Source organism: Urocampus carinirostris, chromosome 17 (genome assembly GCF_059441175.1).
Source record: "Urocampus carinirostris isolate Australia breed hairy pipefish chromosome 17, RoL_Ucar_1.0, whole genome shotgun sequence".
In the NCBI taxonomy this organism is placed as follows: domain Eukaryota; kingdom Metazoa; phylum Chordata; class Actinopteri; order Syngnathiformes; family Syngnathidae; genus Urocampus; species Urocampus carinirostris.
This window is the reverse complement of record NC_142365.1, coordinates 13,652,434-13,671,601: the sequence shown is the minus strand read 5'-3', so window position 1 is coordinate 13,671,601 and position 19,168 is coordinate 13,652,434. Positions and strand designations below refer to the sequence as shown.

General features: G+C 40.3%; 1 protein-coding gene across 6 annotated transcripts in view; it reads right to left on the bottom strand.

Annotated features, from left to right (window-relative positions):
• The window catches only part of gabrg2 (gamma-aminobutyric acid type A receptor subunit gamma2), a 79,404-nt gene that overhangs the window by 41,867 nt on the left and 18,369 nt on the right, over positions 1–19,168 (bottom strand). For all 6 annotated transcript variants that reach the window (XM_088320894.1, XM_088320891.1, XM_088320895.1 and 3 more), the window contains exons 3-6: positions 17,918–17,985; positions 12,004–12,224; positions 8,914–8,996; positions 7,523–7,660 (exon numbers count right to left, since the gene is read on the bottom strand). In XM_088320894.1, the coding sequence (XP_088177020.1) occupies positions 7,523–7,660; positions 8,914–8,996; positions 12,004–12,224; positions 17,918–17,985 (510 nt within the window). The remainder of the gene's footprint in view (positions 1–7,522; positions 7,661–8,913; positions 8,997–12,003; positions 12,225–17,917; positions 17,986–19,168) is intronic.

The window sequence follows — 19,168 nt, the reverse complement described above, 5'->3', positions numbered from 1 at the left end:
ATTAGCAACGTGCAGCCAAATGGGAGTATATATAAGTCATCGTAGGCGCCGCCGAAAGCGGCAGCCTTTCCATCAGGTCCGTGTCATATCGCTCTTTTTGTGATTTATTGTTTTAAGTATCTGCTTCTATCTTCAGTGTTTTTTGTCCAGTTTGACAACTAAACTTTGGATAACATTCTATCCTATCGTTATGGGTTTAATAAACGCACAAAAATGTGTTTATTCGAGGAATCAACTCCGTGCCCTGAAGAATTCTCGTGCCGGCGTGATGAGGGGGTCCTATCGTGGATCCAGAGCCGGAGCTAAGGCTAAGCGGCTAGCGGCGTTATAAGTCTTCTGTACCGTCCGTAATCATGGCAAATGTAAACTCTCTACCGAATAAGACTGACGAACTGGCTATGTTGGTGAAAAACATCAAAGCGTACAGGGAGTGCAGTTTTCTGTGTTTTACGGAAACGTGGCTCAAGTCAAGCATCCAGGACGCTAACGTGGAGCTACCCGGCTTCTGCGCTGTTAGGACAGACAGAGACACAAAAGCCTGCGGGAAGCGAAGAGGAGGCGGACTCGCTATCTACGTGAACACGAGGTGGTGTAACCCTGGGCACAATGATTTCCAACTGCTGCAGGGACGTCGAACTTTTGGCCTAGCGTGTTACATCATCCACTCCGCTGTGGCTAAACTACAACACAGCACCCCAAGGCCACCCTGTTAATAAACAACAAAAGGATACTGCTGGAAATGTGAATTTCCCTACGGGGATGAATAAAGTATCTAACACTGTGACTGTAAACTGTAGTTAAAACTCTGCCCTATGTATTCCGTACCGAACCTGAAACCACTGTGTCGCTTCGTTTAACGTCCTTATTCCAGAACCTGAAATCACTGTCGCTTCGTATAAGGTAGTTATTTAATCTACGAGAATGATGTATTCCTGTAAAGAGGGAGCCATACGTTCCAGACCCCTGGTCTAGAAAGTACAGGACATTAGGTTCCGTATCTACAAAAACGTCAGCAAACAGATTTTTTTCTCATATTTAGCCATTGCTCCATCGTTATCTTGCAAAGGCAAAAGTTTATAAACCGTAGTTGTTTACGACCATGTCGGTACAGATTAAGGTCTCCACCTCTATTTGCAACAACAGGGGCCTAAAGATAGAACCAAGATATGCTTGGTCATGCTTTAAGACTCTATGCATTTCCCTTCTGTGGGTACTTATTTTCCTGTCCGTTCCTCTCAGGCGCAAAGAAGCCCCCGCCCCCACTGCCCTTTTTCCCGGATTGGCCCCATCAACAAATCATCTGTAAAGTGTGGAGTTCCGTAATCGGAACGTGACTCGGGGCTTTCTGCTCTCCGGCTGTATCACACGGACAACGAAGCCGCACGCCACGGTTTTCGGAAGGTCATGCTAAGAATAGGGTTTTGTACATAACGTGCTTGACCAATTTCATTTTTTCCGCGCCGGGGACGCCGGCTTGTGATTGAACGGCACTGTTTTAACGTAAACTTTTAATGACTCATAGCGAGAAAAGCTAGCGAACAACACAATTGGTCGGGAAATGACGTGGCGAGCTTTCATGCTTGGGCGGAAAAGCCTTCAGGACATCCGTCGAAGATGCTTTATTATTTTATTTTTTTGTAGTCGATTTGTGTCGCACTGTGACTCAGACATGGTGGCATCTCTCTGGGGATCTGAGTAATGGAAACTAACGTGAATGCGCTATAAATAACAGTTGTTTTTGAAAGTCGGACGCCCTTTTGCGCCGAGGACAAAGCTCTAACTGCACAAAACATGAAAGGCGACCTAAAAAGACTTTCTGACTGATATTTTGTTTTTGGAGTGATTCTCTCAAACAGGGTTCGAATGCTGTTTTCATGGTCAATATTGAAAGCGCATTCTTAAGGATCCAATTTCTACAGTAAAACGAAAATATATATTTGTAAATTGTGTGGTGGCAGTAGAGAGTTGGTCTTGGGATCAAGAGATCGCAGGTTCGATTCCCGGCTCCTCCGTGTTACATGTCGAAGTGTCCTTGGGTAAGACACTGAACCCCTAATGCCCCCAATAAGCAGGTTAGCGCCTTACGGCCGCTATAGGGAGATGTGAAGCACACTGTAAAGCGCTTTGGGAAGTCCTGACTTGAAAAGCGCTATATAAATGCGGATCATTTCATTTCATAAATGATAAATATATCTGGAATTTACATACGCAACTTTTAATCTTGGTTGTGCATGTATCAGGACATTTTTAGATCTTTGGCACATTCCAAATTTAGTTGTTTTTAAGACAAATCTCTCCCCATATATGTGGTGGGTAAACATGACAGTAATATGTAGCTTACATTTTCAGTTGCAGGAAGTTCTTCCCATAACAATGTACAACTGGGAAACCCTACACTTATTTTTTGCATGGCCCATAATTGATGAACAATTTTTGCAGTAATTCACATTTCATAGTGCCCCGTTTAGTTGTAGCATGGACCAGACCTCTTGGGCACGACCCATAGGGGGCAATGAAGCTCCATAGAACAATACTCTACAAACTAATGCCAGCTGCAGTTAATCACGAGCGAAGAACAAATCCAATGGCAAAGTGTAACCACCCGAGAGCAGTGTCAGCGGCATTTTTAAGCAGACTTTTGAGAAACATGGCAACTATTTCACACATTAACAAGCACTTAACCAAAAATTCTAACACTAATCCTTAAAAAGACAACATAAAATGTCATGCATTTCTAAAGGTTTCAAGCACCTGTGAAACCACTGCTTGAACAAAACTGGATTGGTTATGGAGGTATTTTATTTGACACAATAAGGATGCAGTTCACCAACCATATTGAATGGACGCACGAGATATCAAACAATAAAAACGTCAAAGTGATACAGTACACATTGTTATGTTTACACGAACCAGGAAGTAGAAGCCGGATTTCTTCTTCGGAGTGGATGCTAAGTGAGCTTTCACAGCGCCACATGCCGGTAGTGGCGGAAAGGAGTACTACAGTAATGTCCTCTACTCGGAAAAAGGTGCACACAATTCAAAATCTAACTAACAGAAGTCATTAAAATTTCAGCTTTGGCTGTATCTAGGGTTTTATCATCGTGTTTTTAAATAGGGGGCGTAACCAAACCTAACAATAGTAATGTAACTTTTTTTAATTTGAGCATTTTATAATGACGTTTTTTTTATTTCCTTGATTTGGTTAAAAAAGAGGTTACTGACAAAGTCCAAAAGCCTTGATGCAATACACAATGTATATGGTTTTGGTATGCATTTCAAATCCAAAACAGGTCGATGGCAGCCCTATCATAAATGGAGGGTTTAAGCATCTTTCATTCTCATCCCGCTTTTTTTTATTTATTTGAAAACTAATCTGATCGCAGCGCTCTCTGACAATGAGCCTGAACAACCTCCTCCGGCTGATGCGGCTTCACCTGCCCGCTTGTCAGCTAGGATTAACGTTATTTCCACTTGCCTTACCTGACCTATCCTAACACGTAACCTGAATAGGAAGTCTTCAAACGTCTACCTCGTCCTCATATACTCCGCTCCAAAAGCGGAACTTGGATACATTTTGTCTTGGTTGCATAAACAACACATTTGGATGTAATTTGTGCAGCTCTGTGGCCAGGCGCTCTCTTAACAGACTGCTCGTGGAGGCAGATGTTAGACTAGCTCGACTGGCAGCGGGTCAGAAACCCAAAGTGACTGCAAAATGAGACAAGGGGTCTCTCAAATGCAGTCAAGGTTCTTTGCGCCGACAAGAGAGCAGATGGCGGCTGAAAATAGCAACCGGACCAAGAAAAACTTTGCATGCTGGTAAAAATTTTATAGAGTTATTATTTATTGACTCATTAGGTACTTATAATATATTAACAGTTTAAAGAGGGTCTCATTTTTGACATGGTGTCACACGACATGCAGAATGGTTCACACATATATTGTTATCATCTCTCTCATCTCATTAGCTACACCGCTTATCCTCAGTAGGGTCGCGGGGGTGCTGGAGCCCATCCCAGCAATCATCGGGCAGTGGGCAGGGGACACCCTGAACTGGTTGCCAGCCAATCGCAGGGCACACGGGGACAGACAACTCACTCGCTCATTCAAACCTAGGGACAATTTGGACCGGCCAATTCACCTGAAATGCATGTTTTTGGAATGTGGGAGAAACCGGAGTGCCCGGAGGAGACCCACGCAAGCACGGGGAGAACATACAAACTCCGCACAGGAAGTCTGGAGCTGGATTTGAACCCACACAAGAGGTTCCCAAGACATGAACTGTGCCGCACATGCGCCGCATCATATGTTAGCTAATTTATTATTGCTAATTATTACAAGGCGCTTCATTGTTTTTGGCCTCTCTGGTGTCACATGACACTTATGGTTATCATGTATCGATTGTATTTTCTGCACTATAAGGCACAACGGATAGTAAGGTGCACATCTCTAAAATAAGTCCTCTGTCATTTACTTTTCATAAATAAGGCCCTCCCGACTACATTGAGACTATAGTGAGAACTACTGTGTTTATTAGTGTATATCAGTTTGGTTCTTTATACAGTTGTGCAATAATTTATCGGACGATAAGTCTCGCCGATAAAAATTGCAACACTTTATTTGCAACGGCGATCGAACCCGGGTCGCAGCGGTGAGGGTGCCGACACTTTACCATAGACCAGCAGTAGTAAAGATGACATACAAAAAAGGCATTATAGCTTACCTCTTTATCATACTATTTTTACTAACAGTGCCAGAAACACTGATAGTACTGCTTTGTATATGCTGATGTTCTCAGGTTAAACAGTCCCTTAAGTTCTTCACCTGTGCGTCAATAACCTCTCGTTTAATACGCATACGTACAAAAAAGAACTTAAATAGTATTTTGCTAAAAAACTTTGGGGTTTTTTATGTATTTTGCAACACTATTGACACACAGGTGTTAAACCTAAAATAATTCACTATGTAAATCAGTAAAACCATAAAAATAGTGTGTTAAAAAGTTATAATGCCTTTTCATATGTCATCTGTACTAAAGGAGGTCAAGTACTAAAGTGTCGGCACCCTTACCGCCACGACCAGGGATGTAATTCTTTATTGCGGTTTGGGCAAGGAATGATTATTATTATTATTATTATTGTGTACTAACACATACCTATAAATAGTGTATGCATTTCCAATCTTATCCAACGTATTCTGTGGTATGTAAGGTGCATCGCGTTATAAGGCACACTTTCAAATTTATGGCCGACTTTGTGCTTTCAGGTGCGCCCTAAAAGGACGGAAAAAAATGTGTTCATTTACTGGCATTACTATAAGCTTCATTATTTCAGGCTCTTCCTGGTGACACAAGACTTGGTTGTGATCCAATATACTTATTTACTAGTATTACTATAGGCTTAATTGTTTTGGTCTTTTCCTGGTGTCTTAGGACCCTGAATTCACAAGACATGCAGGGTGTGTGACACATATAGTAATCATAATACGATGGGCCTCATTCTTTGTAGGAGACCATTTTGTCACAATGATATGTGAAGATCCAAAATGGCGCTGTGCATGGTCACAGTGACTCCTTGGTCTCCCTTTCAGTGTTTTTTTGTATACCTACTATTTGTTTGTCTTTGTCTCTACGCATAGGGTTACGCCTCTACACCTGATAGGAACTTGTAGACATCGGCTACCGACATCAATACAACATCAAGGACGAATTGACGAAACCACAGGGTGTTCTGTGGATTGCTATCGGGTCCAGGAAGAGAAGGAGTCGCCGTTGGGAGAGGAAGCTAAAGCGGGGCCGCAGATATGTCCTACTGTTGCTCATACCACCTCTACAGAGCTTTATTCTCACCAATGCCAGATCCATTACCCATGAAACAGATGACCTGGAGCTACAACTCATGTAAAACAGCTATAATTCGTAAGTGTTGTATTTAAAAATCACGTAGCTGAATTCGAGGATCCACGATGCTAGCATGCAGCTAGCCGACCTGTCTCTATATAGCTTCTTGCACTGAAATGAGAAGCCCTCAAATTGTGTGTTACAGTACTATTTATAAAGACAATAAAGACCATTTATTCATTTACATGTGCCGTTGAAAAAAAAAAAAACAGGACAGCAGCCAATCGGGGATAGTGTAAATCAAGTGTTTATAGTCATTGTACTGGATTGAGCAAGGCATACGGAAAATATAACCTTCTTTTATCAGAAAATTCATTCTTTGTAAAAATACTTGTTTCTAGGGAAAAAAACTGAAACATTGAGTTTTTCTTTATCAAAACCATCATTTGACCTTTGGTTTTGTATCTGTGAGATTTCGAACATACCCCCATTTTATTTTTGCCCTTAATCAACACAAGAAAACCCAAAAATGTACTTCCGATTGCAAAATGAGAACAAAGCAGCAATGATGGGTGTACAATTTGGCATTTTGGTTTTTGAAATAATTTTCTCACATGTAATAATTTATGTAAACAAATCTCAGGATGCGTGACTTGTGACGATTAGTCTGCCCGTTAGTAGGCCACTGGCCATTTAGGGGGCGCCCAGGAGACAGGAAGCCATTTTTTTGGACCTACCAAGAGCGGCTTTAAGCCTTTTCTGCCATCTCTTGGTCATTTATGAAAAAAGGCCTTGCAAAAGCCATGAGATGAAATTGGTAGCTGGACAAGATATTTTAGTATGTATTCTTTAATAAAGACCCACAGACAGCAAACAGCAAATGCTTTCACTGGGCCAGGTTAGGAGGGCTTTGAGTGTGTGTGTGTGTGTGTATGGTTGGTATGGCTACCTGTGTGCTTAACTGTAATAGGTTAGTGTTAGCTGTCAGTCAACTGGTGTGGTGGGTGCATAAGTAAATGTGGGAAACAAACCAAACTTTGAAGTGCAGCAACAGCTTGTATTTTAGCGGCCTGTTACAATAAAAATAAATTCATCAATTAATTAAACTCTGAGGAAAGTCAGAAGACAGCAAAGAAATTGTGATCACGATCGGGTGATCTGTGGATTGTTATCGAGTCAGAGAAGAGACCGAGGCAGCGATCGGAGGAAAAGCAATAGCGAGATCCTTCCTACTGCTACGATTAGGCTACGTAACAACTCCCTCAATCCACCCTTTACGCGCCTGTATCACACCAAGACCAGATCTGTTACCCATGAAATGGATGCCTTGGAGTTACAACTCGTGGAAAACCCCTACTTTTGTATTTCAATCATCTTAGAGACCTGGCTGACACCGAGGATACCCAATGCTAGCATACATTTAGCCGGATGCTTTTGACTTTTGCCCTCTAATTCTGCTGTACTATTGTATAATAAGTATCAATGACCATGATGACTCTTCATTCAAATGCAACTTTGTGTTCTCCTTTTTAATTGTATATCTTTGGTTTTTATTTCGTAACAGTTGTATATATTAATGTATATGTCACTGATATCTAAAAAATAAATACATATTCATAGGTTTTGAATCTAGACTTTAAAAAAAACGAGGTATTACACTACACCCAGAAAAGGCCTTGTTACCTGAGACAGTCCTAACGATCTCAGAGGTGTTCCTCAGGCCCACAAAAGAGAACTGGTAAAGCCTCCAAGAGCGGATGTCTCCGACCTCCACTGAGCTCCTCTTCCACTTGTACACAATCTCCTCCCTGGGGTAGCCATCTGTGAAGCAACGAGACGGGGGATTAAAAAAAAAAAAGCACATAGATAACATTTCATTCCTTGCAAGAGTTTCCCCCGCTTCGAATTACCGCACCAGCACAGGAACTAGTTCGTAAATCGAAGGCGGTATGATGCCGAAGTAGGTCATTGGAAACTCGGTTTGTTCGTCGGATTTGTTTTAGGTTTTATCCAATTTGAATGAAGGACAGTCGCTCGTTCTTTTTCTCATCTTCCTCTTGGAGCTATTTACAAAGGTTTTTCTCTGGAGGCCTATCCCGTGGCGCTTCTCTCACTGTAGATCCTTAGAGATCTAATTAGCATAACGTTACACCATTCTCTTCCCATGCGGCCAGTGAAGTGTTTCAACTCGTGGGTTTTTAGTAAAATTCTTCAGCAAAAGAGGAAGTGGAGCCATTGTTTTTTTCTTATTCGATGGTTCCAGCATCAACACACAATGTGATCACCCTTTATGTATTAACAATTCAGATATTGTACTGTGATTTTCTCAAAGGGACAGGGTGTATTATTCAGCACATACTATTGGTAAAAAAAAACAATTTCAATCATTAAAGAAAAAAATCATTTTCGATTTAAATAATAAGCAAAAATACATGAACTATCATATACATATTTTTCATAGTTGTAGTTCAAGATATTTGCATTTGTTTGACATGCCTTGTGGCTCACATAGAATTTACATGATTGTCAACCACCTTGCTGCTACGGGTACCCCCAAACATTGAACGTTAAAACATGCCTTTTCTTCCTTCTTCTACTTCTTTTTCCTCTTCCTTTTTTCCCCTACTCCGTTTTTCTTTTTTCTTTTGATCTTTCTGGTTTTTACTTTTATTTCTTTTACTTTTTACTTGTTTATTTTGTCTTTCTTTTTCCCATTTTTATCTTTTGTCTTTATTTCTTCCTTTTCATTTTTCTTATTTCGTTTGACTTTATTTTTCCTCTTTTTTTCCTTCCTTTTTTTCACTTTATTTTTCTTTTTATTTTCTTCCCTTTTATTGTATTCTTATATTGTACCTTTTTCTAAAGTTTTCTTTCTTTGTTCTTTTTTTCACAATAATCTGAGCAAAAAAATTAGAAGAAAAATTGTCTCTCTGACTCTTCATAGTTTGCGCCCTTCCTTGTGTTTTTTAACGCTACTTTTTCAGTTGCACTACAAAATACAGCGACATCTAGTGGTCAAATATTAGCTTTTATTTGTTTGGTCACTTTACTTTACTTTTTTCTGTTGTACTTACAGCTGGAAAACTCCAAAGGACATGAGTGCTCATCCATTGGGAAGTTGTTCAGCTTCAGCTGGCATTCTGCATCGATGGTCAACCTGCACAACAAAAAACATAAATATGCATGATAATTAATGAGACAAGATTTACCAAATCGATAATGGCCACGAGGTCTGTGTATTGTTTGTTGATGCCTTTGCAAGATCTGTTGCAGCCTGGTCTTCCTGGAAGGGAGATTACCTCATGTGCGGCCCCTTCTCAAGGTTTCTTAATTTCATGCTGAGGTTTTTGAGTTTTTCCTTGCTCTCATGTAGGTTATAGATCAGGGGATGATGTAATATTAGTAATCTCTACAGTCTCTACAGCCCTTTGAGACTTAAAGGCTGTACAAATGAACATGGTTTAGTTGTATTGTCTTCCTTTCAATGATCAGAATTGTTCTCCAGGAGAAGGATTCATTGGTGTTCGGTTTTGGTAGGGAAAAAAATGTTGCCATCCATCCCTAAGACACAATCCCAAGCATTTGAGCCACTAAAGCTGTTGATTAAAAAAATACAAATGGAGGTTTATCTTCACTGTTTTGTCACCACTTGAGGGACCTTGAAGTCATTAAAAGCCATTAAACTTAGCGTTAATAAGGGAACGACCTCAAGTGACTTTGCGAGTCCGCGCCGATGCTGTTGTTGTGTATCATTGTCGCGGCGGTCATCCTAATTAACTAGCGCTCTCGTTGCGAGTTACTCCAAATTAATGAAGTGGTGAGACGCTTTTCTGCAGAGAAGAACATCCATCATGAGTTGATTGGATCCGATGTACTTGTTATCATCTCTTAAGATGTACTGTAGTGTTTGGTGGAAACATCGGCGGCGTTTATGAAAATCATCACTATTATATATTTTTTTGAAGTAACAAAAAAACATTTTCTAATGATGCTTTTATTTCAATGATACGGATGTAATAGGTTTTTGAGGACTTTCAAAAGCCATTATTTCAATTTCTCCCGTACCATTCAAGTAAAAATATGGTGTGAATCATGTATTTTGCAGAGCCAGAAATGGAATAGACTGCATTTTTTTTTTATCTTGTGTGTCCATTGTTTTTTTTTCTCTTTTGTTGCTGCTGAATGTTGTTGCACGAAAACGGGATAATAGGTACCTTGTGCCTTTTTTGTTGTTGAAATTAAATGTTATAGCGATTCTTTTCATTGCACTTAATAGACCGCCCTGACATACGGCGCTGCGTAATTTTTAACATAAAATAACTGAGTTCAGACATTCAGTCGAATGTATTTAATCCTACTTCTGAAAATTAACCAGGTGATGACACAGTAACAACATAGTAATAACATATGTTACTTTAGCACTTGTTATGAGGTCTTTAATGTCACCACCAATTTGTGTAGTTGTTGTGTATCGCTGTGACCTGGACCATATTCAAATTTTTGGGATGAATTTTCAGAATTGTTGACTGACTAAGTAACTTATGCGGACAAGGTTGGAATTATTGGTGATTTTAATGTTCACATAAACTCCCCATCAAATCTACCTACAGTTGCGAAATGCTCTGCCCCCTGAGATTTGATCTGCAACCTCAGTGGAACTGTTCAAATCTATACTTATATTCTATAGCTTATGAATTTTATACATTTAATGTTGACTATATCCCGCATATTATTTGTTATTGCAACATCCATTGCAGCCTGGTCATCCAGGCCCCTTCTCAAGGTTTCTTCATTTTTCTCATGTTGAGGTTTTTGAGTTTTCCCTTGCCCTCATGCAGGTTTTAGATCAGGGGATGGTGTAATAATAGTCTGTGGTCTGTGCAGCCCTTTGAGACTCCTTGTGATTAAGGGCGTCACATATAAACATAACTCGACTTTTGGTATGATAAACTTGAGTGGCAGCTTCCCAAGATTTATTTTCCTCATGTTGAGGTTATGAGTTTTTCCTTGACCGCATTTTGGTTTTCAGATAGGGGAAGGTGTAACTATGGCCTGGGCAGATTCTTAAGACATTTTGTGATTAAGTGCTATACAAATAACTGACTTGACTTTACTTAAGGAACATTGTGCTAATATTATAAGATAGGCCAGTCTCCAAGCATCCATCCATTATCTGCACCGCTTATCCTCAGTAGGGTCGCGGGGGTGCTGGAGCCCATCCCAGCTATCTTCGGACACCCTGAAGTGGTTGCCAGCCAATAGCAGGGCACACAGGGACAGACAATTCGCTCGCTCATTCAATTTGGACCGGCCAATTGACCTAACATGCATGTTTTTGGAATGTGGTAGGAAACAGGAGTGCCCAGAGGAAACTCACGCAAGCACGGGGAGAACATGCAAACTCCACACAGGAGGTTCGATTTCATGACCTCAGAACTGTGCCGCACACGCGCTAACCACTACACCGCCGTGCTGCCCTCTATGTTGTAAATATATATATATATATATATATATATATATATATATATATATATATTTATTTGTTCTTTAAAATATTTATCAAATGTCTACCCTGGAGTGCCATGTCCAATACTGTTGCAAAAAATGTTTCACAACGATGATATCAATGGCAATAAAGTCATTACAATCCAATCCAACCATCAAGACATATGATTCTTAGATCTTGAGCAAATCATAAATTTGTTTTTGAGACAAATCGCTCCAGATATAGGTGTTGGGTAAAAATGACAGTAATATGTAGCTTACATTTTCAGTTGCAGTAAGTTCTTCCCGTTACAATTTACCACTGGGAAAAGCTTATTTTTTTGCATGGACTATAATAAATGGCAATAATTAACACATAACCCTTGCGCTAATACACATTTCATAGTGCTAACTCTACTGTAGCGTGCACCTGTCCTCTTGGGATGCTTCATAGGGCAACGCTGTACAAACGAATGCCAGCTGCCGTTAAACATGAGGAAGAAATAAATACAATGGCAAAGCGAAGCCACCAGAGTGTAGCGTTGGCATCATTTTTCAGCAGACTTTGTGAGAAACAATATCAAGCATTTCACCCAAATCCCAGCTTTTTTTATTCTCTGAAAAAGTAACCTTTATTCTAAACATTTTCAGGATTTTAAGCACCCGTACAAAAACTGTACCTGAGCGTGTAAAGGATACGCCCGTCGTTCCAAATCCGAAGCATCCGGTTGGGCGTGGTGATCCAGTGGGCGTCTGCCTTCTTTGAGTTGCGAAAAAAAGTATCCGGGATCCAGATCTTGCCCACCATGTTGCTGTTGAGGCGCAGAACTTTCATCGTGCTGTTGAATTTGAGCCTTCTGTCGTACCAGGTCTGGGCGAAGAAGATGTCTATGGTGTATTCCTGGTGACGGAAAAGAAAATGGCCTGACTTGTTTTTTTCAATTACTATGTTCCCCTGGGATACAGCAACCCCGCCTTACGACTAGATCTCTTTACAGTGTGGAATTAATTTATACTTTTTGCCCCTGTTGACAGCTTTTTCCCACTAAAGTAATCCCCCATTTTTTGTGGGTGTCACGTTCATGTAATTATTTAGTTATTACTTAATAACAGACCCAATTTACAGGCTTAAGTCTTTGTTAAATAAAAGTACTGTACCTTACAAACATTTTTGTTTGTTTTGTACTTCTGTACTGTCAAATTATAATCTAAAAAAATAATCGTATTGGTTTTTTGGAACAACTGTATGGATTAAGGACACAATACACTTTACATAATAGTTTGTCGCCATCATGTAGGAAAGTGCCAGGGAATCACTAGAGAGCGCCAAAGAACTCCATGTGGCTCCAGAGTAAGTTTAGCATGTGGTAAAGTCCATCTTTGTTGGCCATAGAAGGCATCTTCCGCTGTTCAGCCAATCATATTGCAGAACAAAATGCACGATAAAAATCGCATGAGTAGAAAAGCCGCTATAAGTAAACTATTATACAGCAAGGCATTATTGTATACAAAATCAACAACAAATTATTTCACATTCCCATTTTTAGTGCATATTATTGAGGTAGTTACGTCTCAATGACACCCGTCTGCCTTGGGCAAAATCATAAAAAAAGCAAGTCTGCTATTGGCTGAAAAACCTCCAACTCATTTAGTTCAGACTCATTGGCTTCATAAAGATTTTACCAGTCGGTGATACAATACTGTGTTTTTTGTTCTGTATTTATTCACTGTGGGTCTTAAGGATTGCAGTGATGCTGAATCTAAAACATAACAATTAAATCAAAGCTTCCTGTAATCCCAAAATGCAAAGAATGAACACAAATAACTACCCTCGTTGATTTACATGGCCATAACCATTTGATAATCAGGTTTATAGTAAGAGTATGGAGGCAATTAAGCAAGGAAACCTTCCAAGGCATCATAATTTTCATTACTGTAATTTGTATTAACAAATTTCATTTTAATCCCCCCTCTGCATCCACCCGCTAACTTCACTGACCCACCTTAAATCACGTCGCACCAAAAGTAAATATGATATAATTTTACCATGACACGTACTGCATATGTATTTGTAATGTAATTTACTAATGTACACATAATACACAAAAGTAGCATTTACTATATACTATTTTGTTTAGATCTTGGGTTAGGGGGTTCAGAACACATTAGCCAATCATCTCCAGCTATACAGCAATTTCATTTTGCAAATGACACCACAAACTAGATTCATGATGCCATTGGACCATTTTTTGTTGTTAGCCCGGAACATTTTGACTTTCTCAACCTTGAAATAAATGAACCGATGGACTAATGTCTCTTTTTTGTCTCCTGTATTATCAAATCTCATTACCAGCCCGTTCAAAATCTGTCTTGAGAGTCTTCTTATAGAAGTAATGGGGGAATAAAAGAGGAGGAAGCTATTGAGATGGAACCATCAGTCTTTTCTTACTTATTGAGTCACTTGTAGCGGGTTGGAGCCCCGAGGTTTCTGAGTAAAGTACGGCAGGGAAATAAAGCGGGCACTTGTGTGCAAGAGGCCATGAAGGCATTAACTTTGTGACTCTGAAGTCCAAAACTATTCACAGTGCCGAACCAAAACGAGATGTGGAGGAAAAGGCAGGGCCATTCAGGCGAGTAAGCTTTACTCTCAATCTTGGGCTGAGCTGTTTAGTTAACTCTGGCAAGTGCCAAGTTGTTTTAGGGTTAGGTTTGGATAAGAACCTCAATTCAATACTAAGTACAGTACATAGCATAAGTCACCATAATCTGCTAGGTGCTGTATTTTCAATAAATTAACATTGAAACAATAGTCGACTCGGTATAATGGACCAAGGCCACACAGGGGCTGTTCAACATCAAAGCGGCGCTGCCATGAGCGGCTGCCTGTTATCTCTCACTTTTTGTGATTTTTTGTTTTATTGTCTACTTGTATCTTCGGTGTTTTTCTTCCCGTTTTGACAACTACACTATGGATTACTTCTATCCTATGGACATGGGTTTTAGCGCACAAAAATGCGTTAATTCAAGGAATCAACTCCTTGCCCTGAAGAATTCTCATGCCGGTGTGATGAAGGGGCCTATCGTGGAGGAAGAACCGGAGCTAGCTAAGCGGCTAGCGGCGTTATAAGTCTTCGGTACCATCCGCAATTATGGTAAATGCGAACTCACTACCAAATGAGATCAACGAGTGCTGGTGGAAAACATCGAAGCGCACAGGGAGCGCAGTTGCTGTGTTTTGCGGAAACGTGGCTCACGTTTAGCATTCCGGTCGCTAACGTGTAGCCACCCGGAGCTACCCGGAGCAATCCGGCTTCAGCGTCGCTATACAGAGACACGAAAGCCTACGGGAATCGGAGAGAAGGACTCGCTAACACGAGGTGGTGTATCCCTGGACACAAAGAAAAAGATTTCCATCTGCCGCAGGGATGTCGAACTTTTGGACTGGCGTGTGACGTCATCCACTCCGCTACAAGCACCCCTAGGGCATCATGTTAATCTGTTAACAACGGGGTAGACTGCTGGAAGTGTGAATTTCCCTACGGAGATGAATAAAGTATCTATCTATCCATCTATCATTTTAAGCGGGAAGAACTGAGAAATAGAGAAGCCACGCAAGACGCAAATGTGCTCTCATGTGCCCTCGCTCTCAGCAATCAATCGTCCAAAAATGTATTTGTATAGCACTTTTGGACAATGTATTGCAACTCACAGTTCTGTGTAAAACATTCAATGGACAGTACAAATTCTTTCATGCTATTGATTTCAAATCTCATGACAAATAACTCATGTGGTGCTTCATTAAGTTCCCTGTAAATTAAAAAAAAGCTTTAAGTCAATATTGTAGACAGCACCTTTTCAAATTATTATAAATTGTACTTACAATAACAACAACAAATTAAATTTGCGTGCCCCCAAATCATCAATGGTATTTTTCTAAAATGTGTAATTTTGAAGATTCTCGACAAATAATAATGGGTAGCAGTTAAAACAGTGCAGTTCATTTTAGGTGAGACAAAAAGGCACGGTTGAGCACCTTGAACCAAAAGAAGGCCTTCTGCCAGCCCCTGCCTTCAGCAATAGTCGACCAGGTATAATAGATCGCGGCGACAATGGTGCATTTCATTTTAGCTGGGCCAAAACAGCAACCTTCACAATCAAAGTGACTTCTGCAGATCCCTGCTCACAGTTATACAAGATTGGGGGATAATTGATTGTGGCAGCAAATCTCCTGGGTTATAAATGGTAGATCCGCTGTAAAGGGTGTGGGTATCAAATAACGAATGAAGATGAAGATTTGAGTGACTTTTGAACGTGGCATTGTTGTTGGTGCCAGAAAGGCTGGTCTGAGTATCTCAGTAACTGCTGCTCTACTGGGATTTTCACGCACAACCATCTCTAGAGTTTACAGAGAATAGTCTGAAAAAGAAAAAATATCCAGAGGGCGGAAATGTCTTGTTGATGCTAGAGGTCAGAGGAGAATGGCCAGACTGGTTCGAGTTGAAAGTAAGGCAACAGTGACTCAAATAACTACCCGATACAATCAATGTAGGCAGAAGAGCATCTTTGAATGCACAGTACATGAAACTTTGAGACAGATGGGCTACAGTAGCAGAAGACCACGCCGGGTGGAACTCCTTTCAGTTAAGAACAGGTAACTGAGGCTATGATTCTTACAAGCTCATCGAAATTGGACGGTAGATTGAAAAAAAGTTGCCTGGTCTGACGAGTCTCGATTTCTGCTGCGACATTCGGATGGTAGAGTCAGAATTTTCCATCAACAACATGAACGCATGGATCCATCCTGCATTGTATCAACGGTTCAGGCTGGTGGTGGTGGTGTAATGGTTTGGAGAATATTTTATGGCACTCCTAGACCCTGTGGTACCAATTGAGCATTGCTTCAACACCACAGCCTACCTGAGTATTGTCCATCCCTTTATGACCACAATGTACCCAACTCCATCTGGCTACTTTCAGCAGGATAATGTGCCATGCCATAAAGCTGGAATAATCTCAGACTGGTTCATTGTACTCAAATGGCCTCCAAGGTCACCAGATCTCAATCCAATAGAGCATCTTTGGGATGTGGTGGAAAATGTGTGATGCCATCATGTCAATATGGACCACACCCTCGGAGGAATGCTTCCAACACCTTGTTGAATCTATGCCATGAAGAATTAAAACAGTATTGAAGGCAGGAGGGGGTCTAACCCATTACTAGAACGGTGTACCTAATAAAGTGGCCGCAGAGTGTACATAATATATACCTACCGTAAAATCCGGACCATAGAGCGCACCTGATTATAAGCCGCACGCACTACATTTCACGGGCATTATTGGTTTTGTCCTTACACAAGCCGCACCTGTATATAAGCTGCATGCGCCCACATTTAAACATGTAGCAAAGTCAAAAGCTTATCCCAAATTTGACTAGATGCCGCGATTGTAACTATAAATATAGTATACAATCCAAACACCACAGTCGGCAGCATGAACGGAAAATGATACCTGTAATTAGAATTTAATGCAGACCTTTAAAGTCCGGGTCCCGTTGAAAGTAATCCAATGAAAGAAATGTATATTTCCAAAGTTAAGGGTGGGAAATATATATACACCGGTATACACTATTGTCTGCTGCAACAACAAACAGATTTAACTCAGCTTCAGCCCACTTCCCGTCAGCCCGCGTTTGCTCCGCCCCTTCATTTTGATTCGCTCGTAAAAAACATATCACAATAAGTCTCTAAAATAAATACATTACAAAAATATACAGTTGCAAATACATCTTATACATGGTTACACATATTTACAAAGAAAGACGGTACACCGAGAGAGTTTTCAAAGCTTTAATAATAATAATATAATGCCTGTGAAAGGTACCAACGCGCTACTAATAACACGCTCGCAACGCCTCATGCGTATCTGTTAAAAAAAGCCATACCGCAATTGCGAAATTCACGGTCAACCGTCCTCATCTCTCTCCTTATAACTGCCGCCATCAAGGGCGATTTCTTCATTATCGGAAAGAGCCTTTGTTGGCGCACTTTTTCCACCGGTCTAAATCTTACCTTTTGTACTCGAGTGCCGCTGGTGGCAGTTAGAAAAATTACATAAATTGGCCGCTTCACTGAATAAGCCGCAGGGCTGAACGTTTGGGAAAGAAGTAGCGGCTTATAGTCCGGAATTTACGGTACATGCCATGAGGGTTAAAATGCAGCAAAATAGCAGCAACTAGTGGTCCGGAATACACAATCTATAAAATATGCTGTATTATAATTGCTCTGTATGGATGAGGTGTTATAAACCACCACAGATTGTTCATCTATCCTGGCGCAGCTGTTTCAGCCGCTGATGGACAGTAAAGCGGTGTTAGTGTGCGGCGTGAAGATTAAGAATGAAAGCCACCCAAGCTGGCAGAGGTTCCACTGAGGTGTGCTGGAGCAACATGTTGACCGCCTGCTCATTGCAGGGGAGAATGAAACCCCCCTGTAGAACGCCATCACCTCCCCGAACACACATTTAGCAATTGGCATCCATCCTAAACGCCAAATGAGACAGTTCAATCACAGCATTGACACATTCTGGGTTACTTACCATATTGATGGCATTCACTGGGCCGATGCTGTTGACAAACATGTCTGTGTGGATCACGGTGGGTTTAACTGCAAAAAATTAGATAAAAAAGATAAAGAATAATTAGTTACACTTTACCAAGCAACTATGTTTAAGTACAGAGCATTTCCACACTTAAGTGGACATATAAACTACATTTATTGAAAACAAATTTACAATCTCGATTTGATCACAATTCCTTGGAAAAATTGTCTCGCAAATACTGTATTATCCAAAGTGTAAGGCATATTTAAAAAACCCAAATTGGCAAGGTATTTGAAAGTGTGCCTTATAAAAATTGGAAATGCGCACAGTATTTATCTGTGTGCAATACTACAGGTACAATACTAGAGGTTTTACAGTACACCACCTTATTTGTGCAATTATTGATAATTCGAAAAATATCGCTGACGAATGTCGCAAAACATTGTTTGCAGTAGTAGTAAAGAGAGAACTGAAACCTAACCACAAGACCGATAGGGATACAGGTAACATACGAATAGGCAGTATGTATTATCTCAAAAGCACAAGAGAAACAACTGTGGTGTATCTGATTATGAGTCAGACGTTGGTTGCGTTTATATATTTTAGGACCACGTTCTGTTTTTTTCCATTCTTCAACATCTTTCCTGGCAGTAAAATAGTGTGACAATGACATAAAACCTAATGCTTTGTAGTGTGACATTTATATCACTAGTGCTCTTGTGGTTGGATGTCGGCAGTCTCACCGTCTCAATCCGGGTTCGATTCCCGTTGCATGTAATGTTTTGTACTTTTTGATCAGCAAAATTTTGATTAAATCAGTACACTTGAATGCATCGAAATTAGATAAAACATGCAATGGTTATAAAACGAATAACAACGTTAGCTCTTACTGTAGTTTAAATCCATGTTCCTTATAGTGCGCTTTATAGTGCGGCAAATACGTACATTATCACATGTTTGACAATTTCCATTTCAATTTTCCTCAAAAAATCTAAACCTTTAGGAAATGTATCTACAATCTGCAATTTAATTTAAAATTAGATATTTTTTTTCATTTGCATAGTTTAACATCAGGCATTATTGCAAAGAAATTAGCTTGAGTTGCTGTGTCCACAATGCTAGTATTATCATTAGTAGTTAAAGTTAGCGAAACTAGTTTTAGCTGCTCAATTATTAAGGATTGACAGTTGAGGTGATGCAAGCAACTAAAGAAAAGCTAGCCACCAAAGTGATGCTATTCGCGAATGC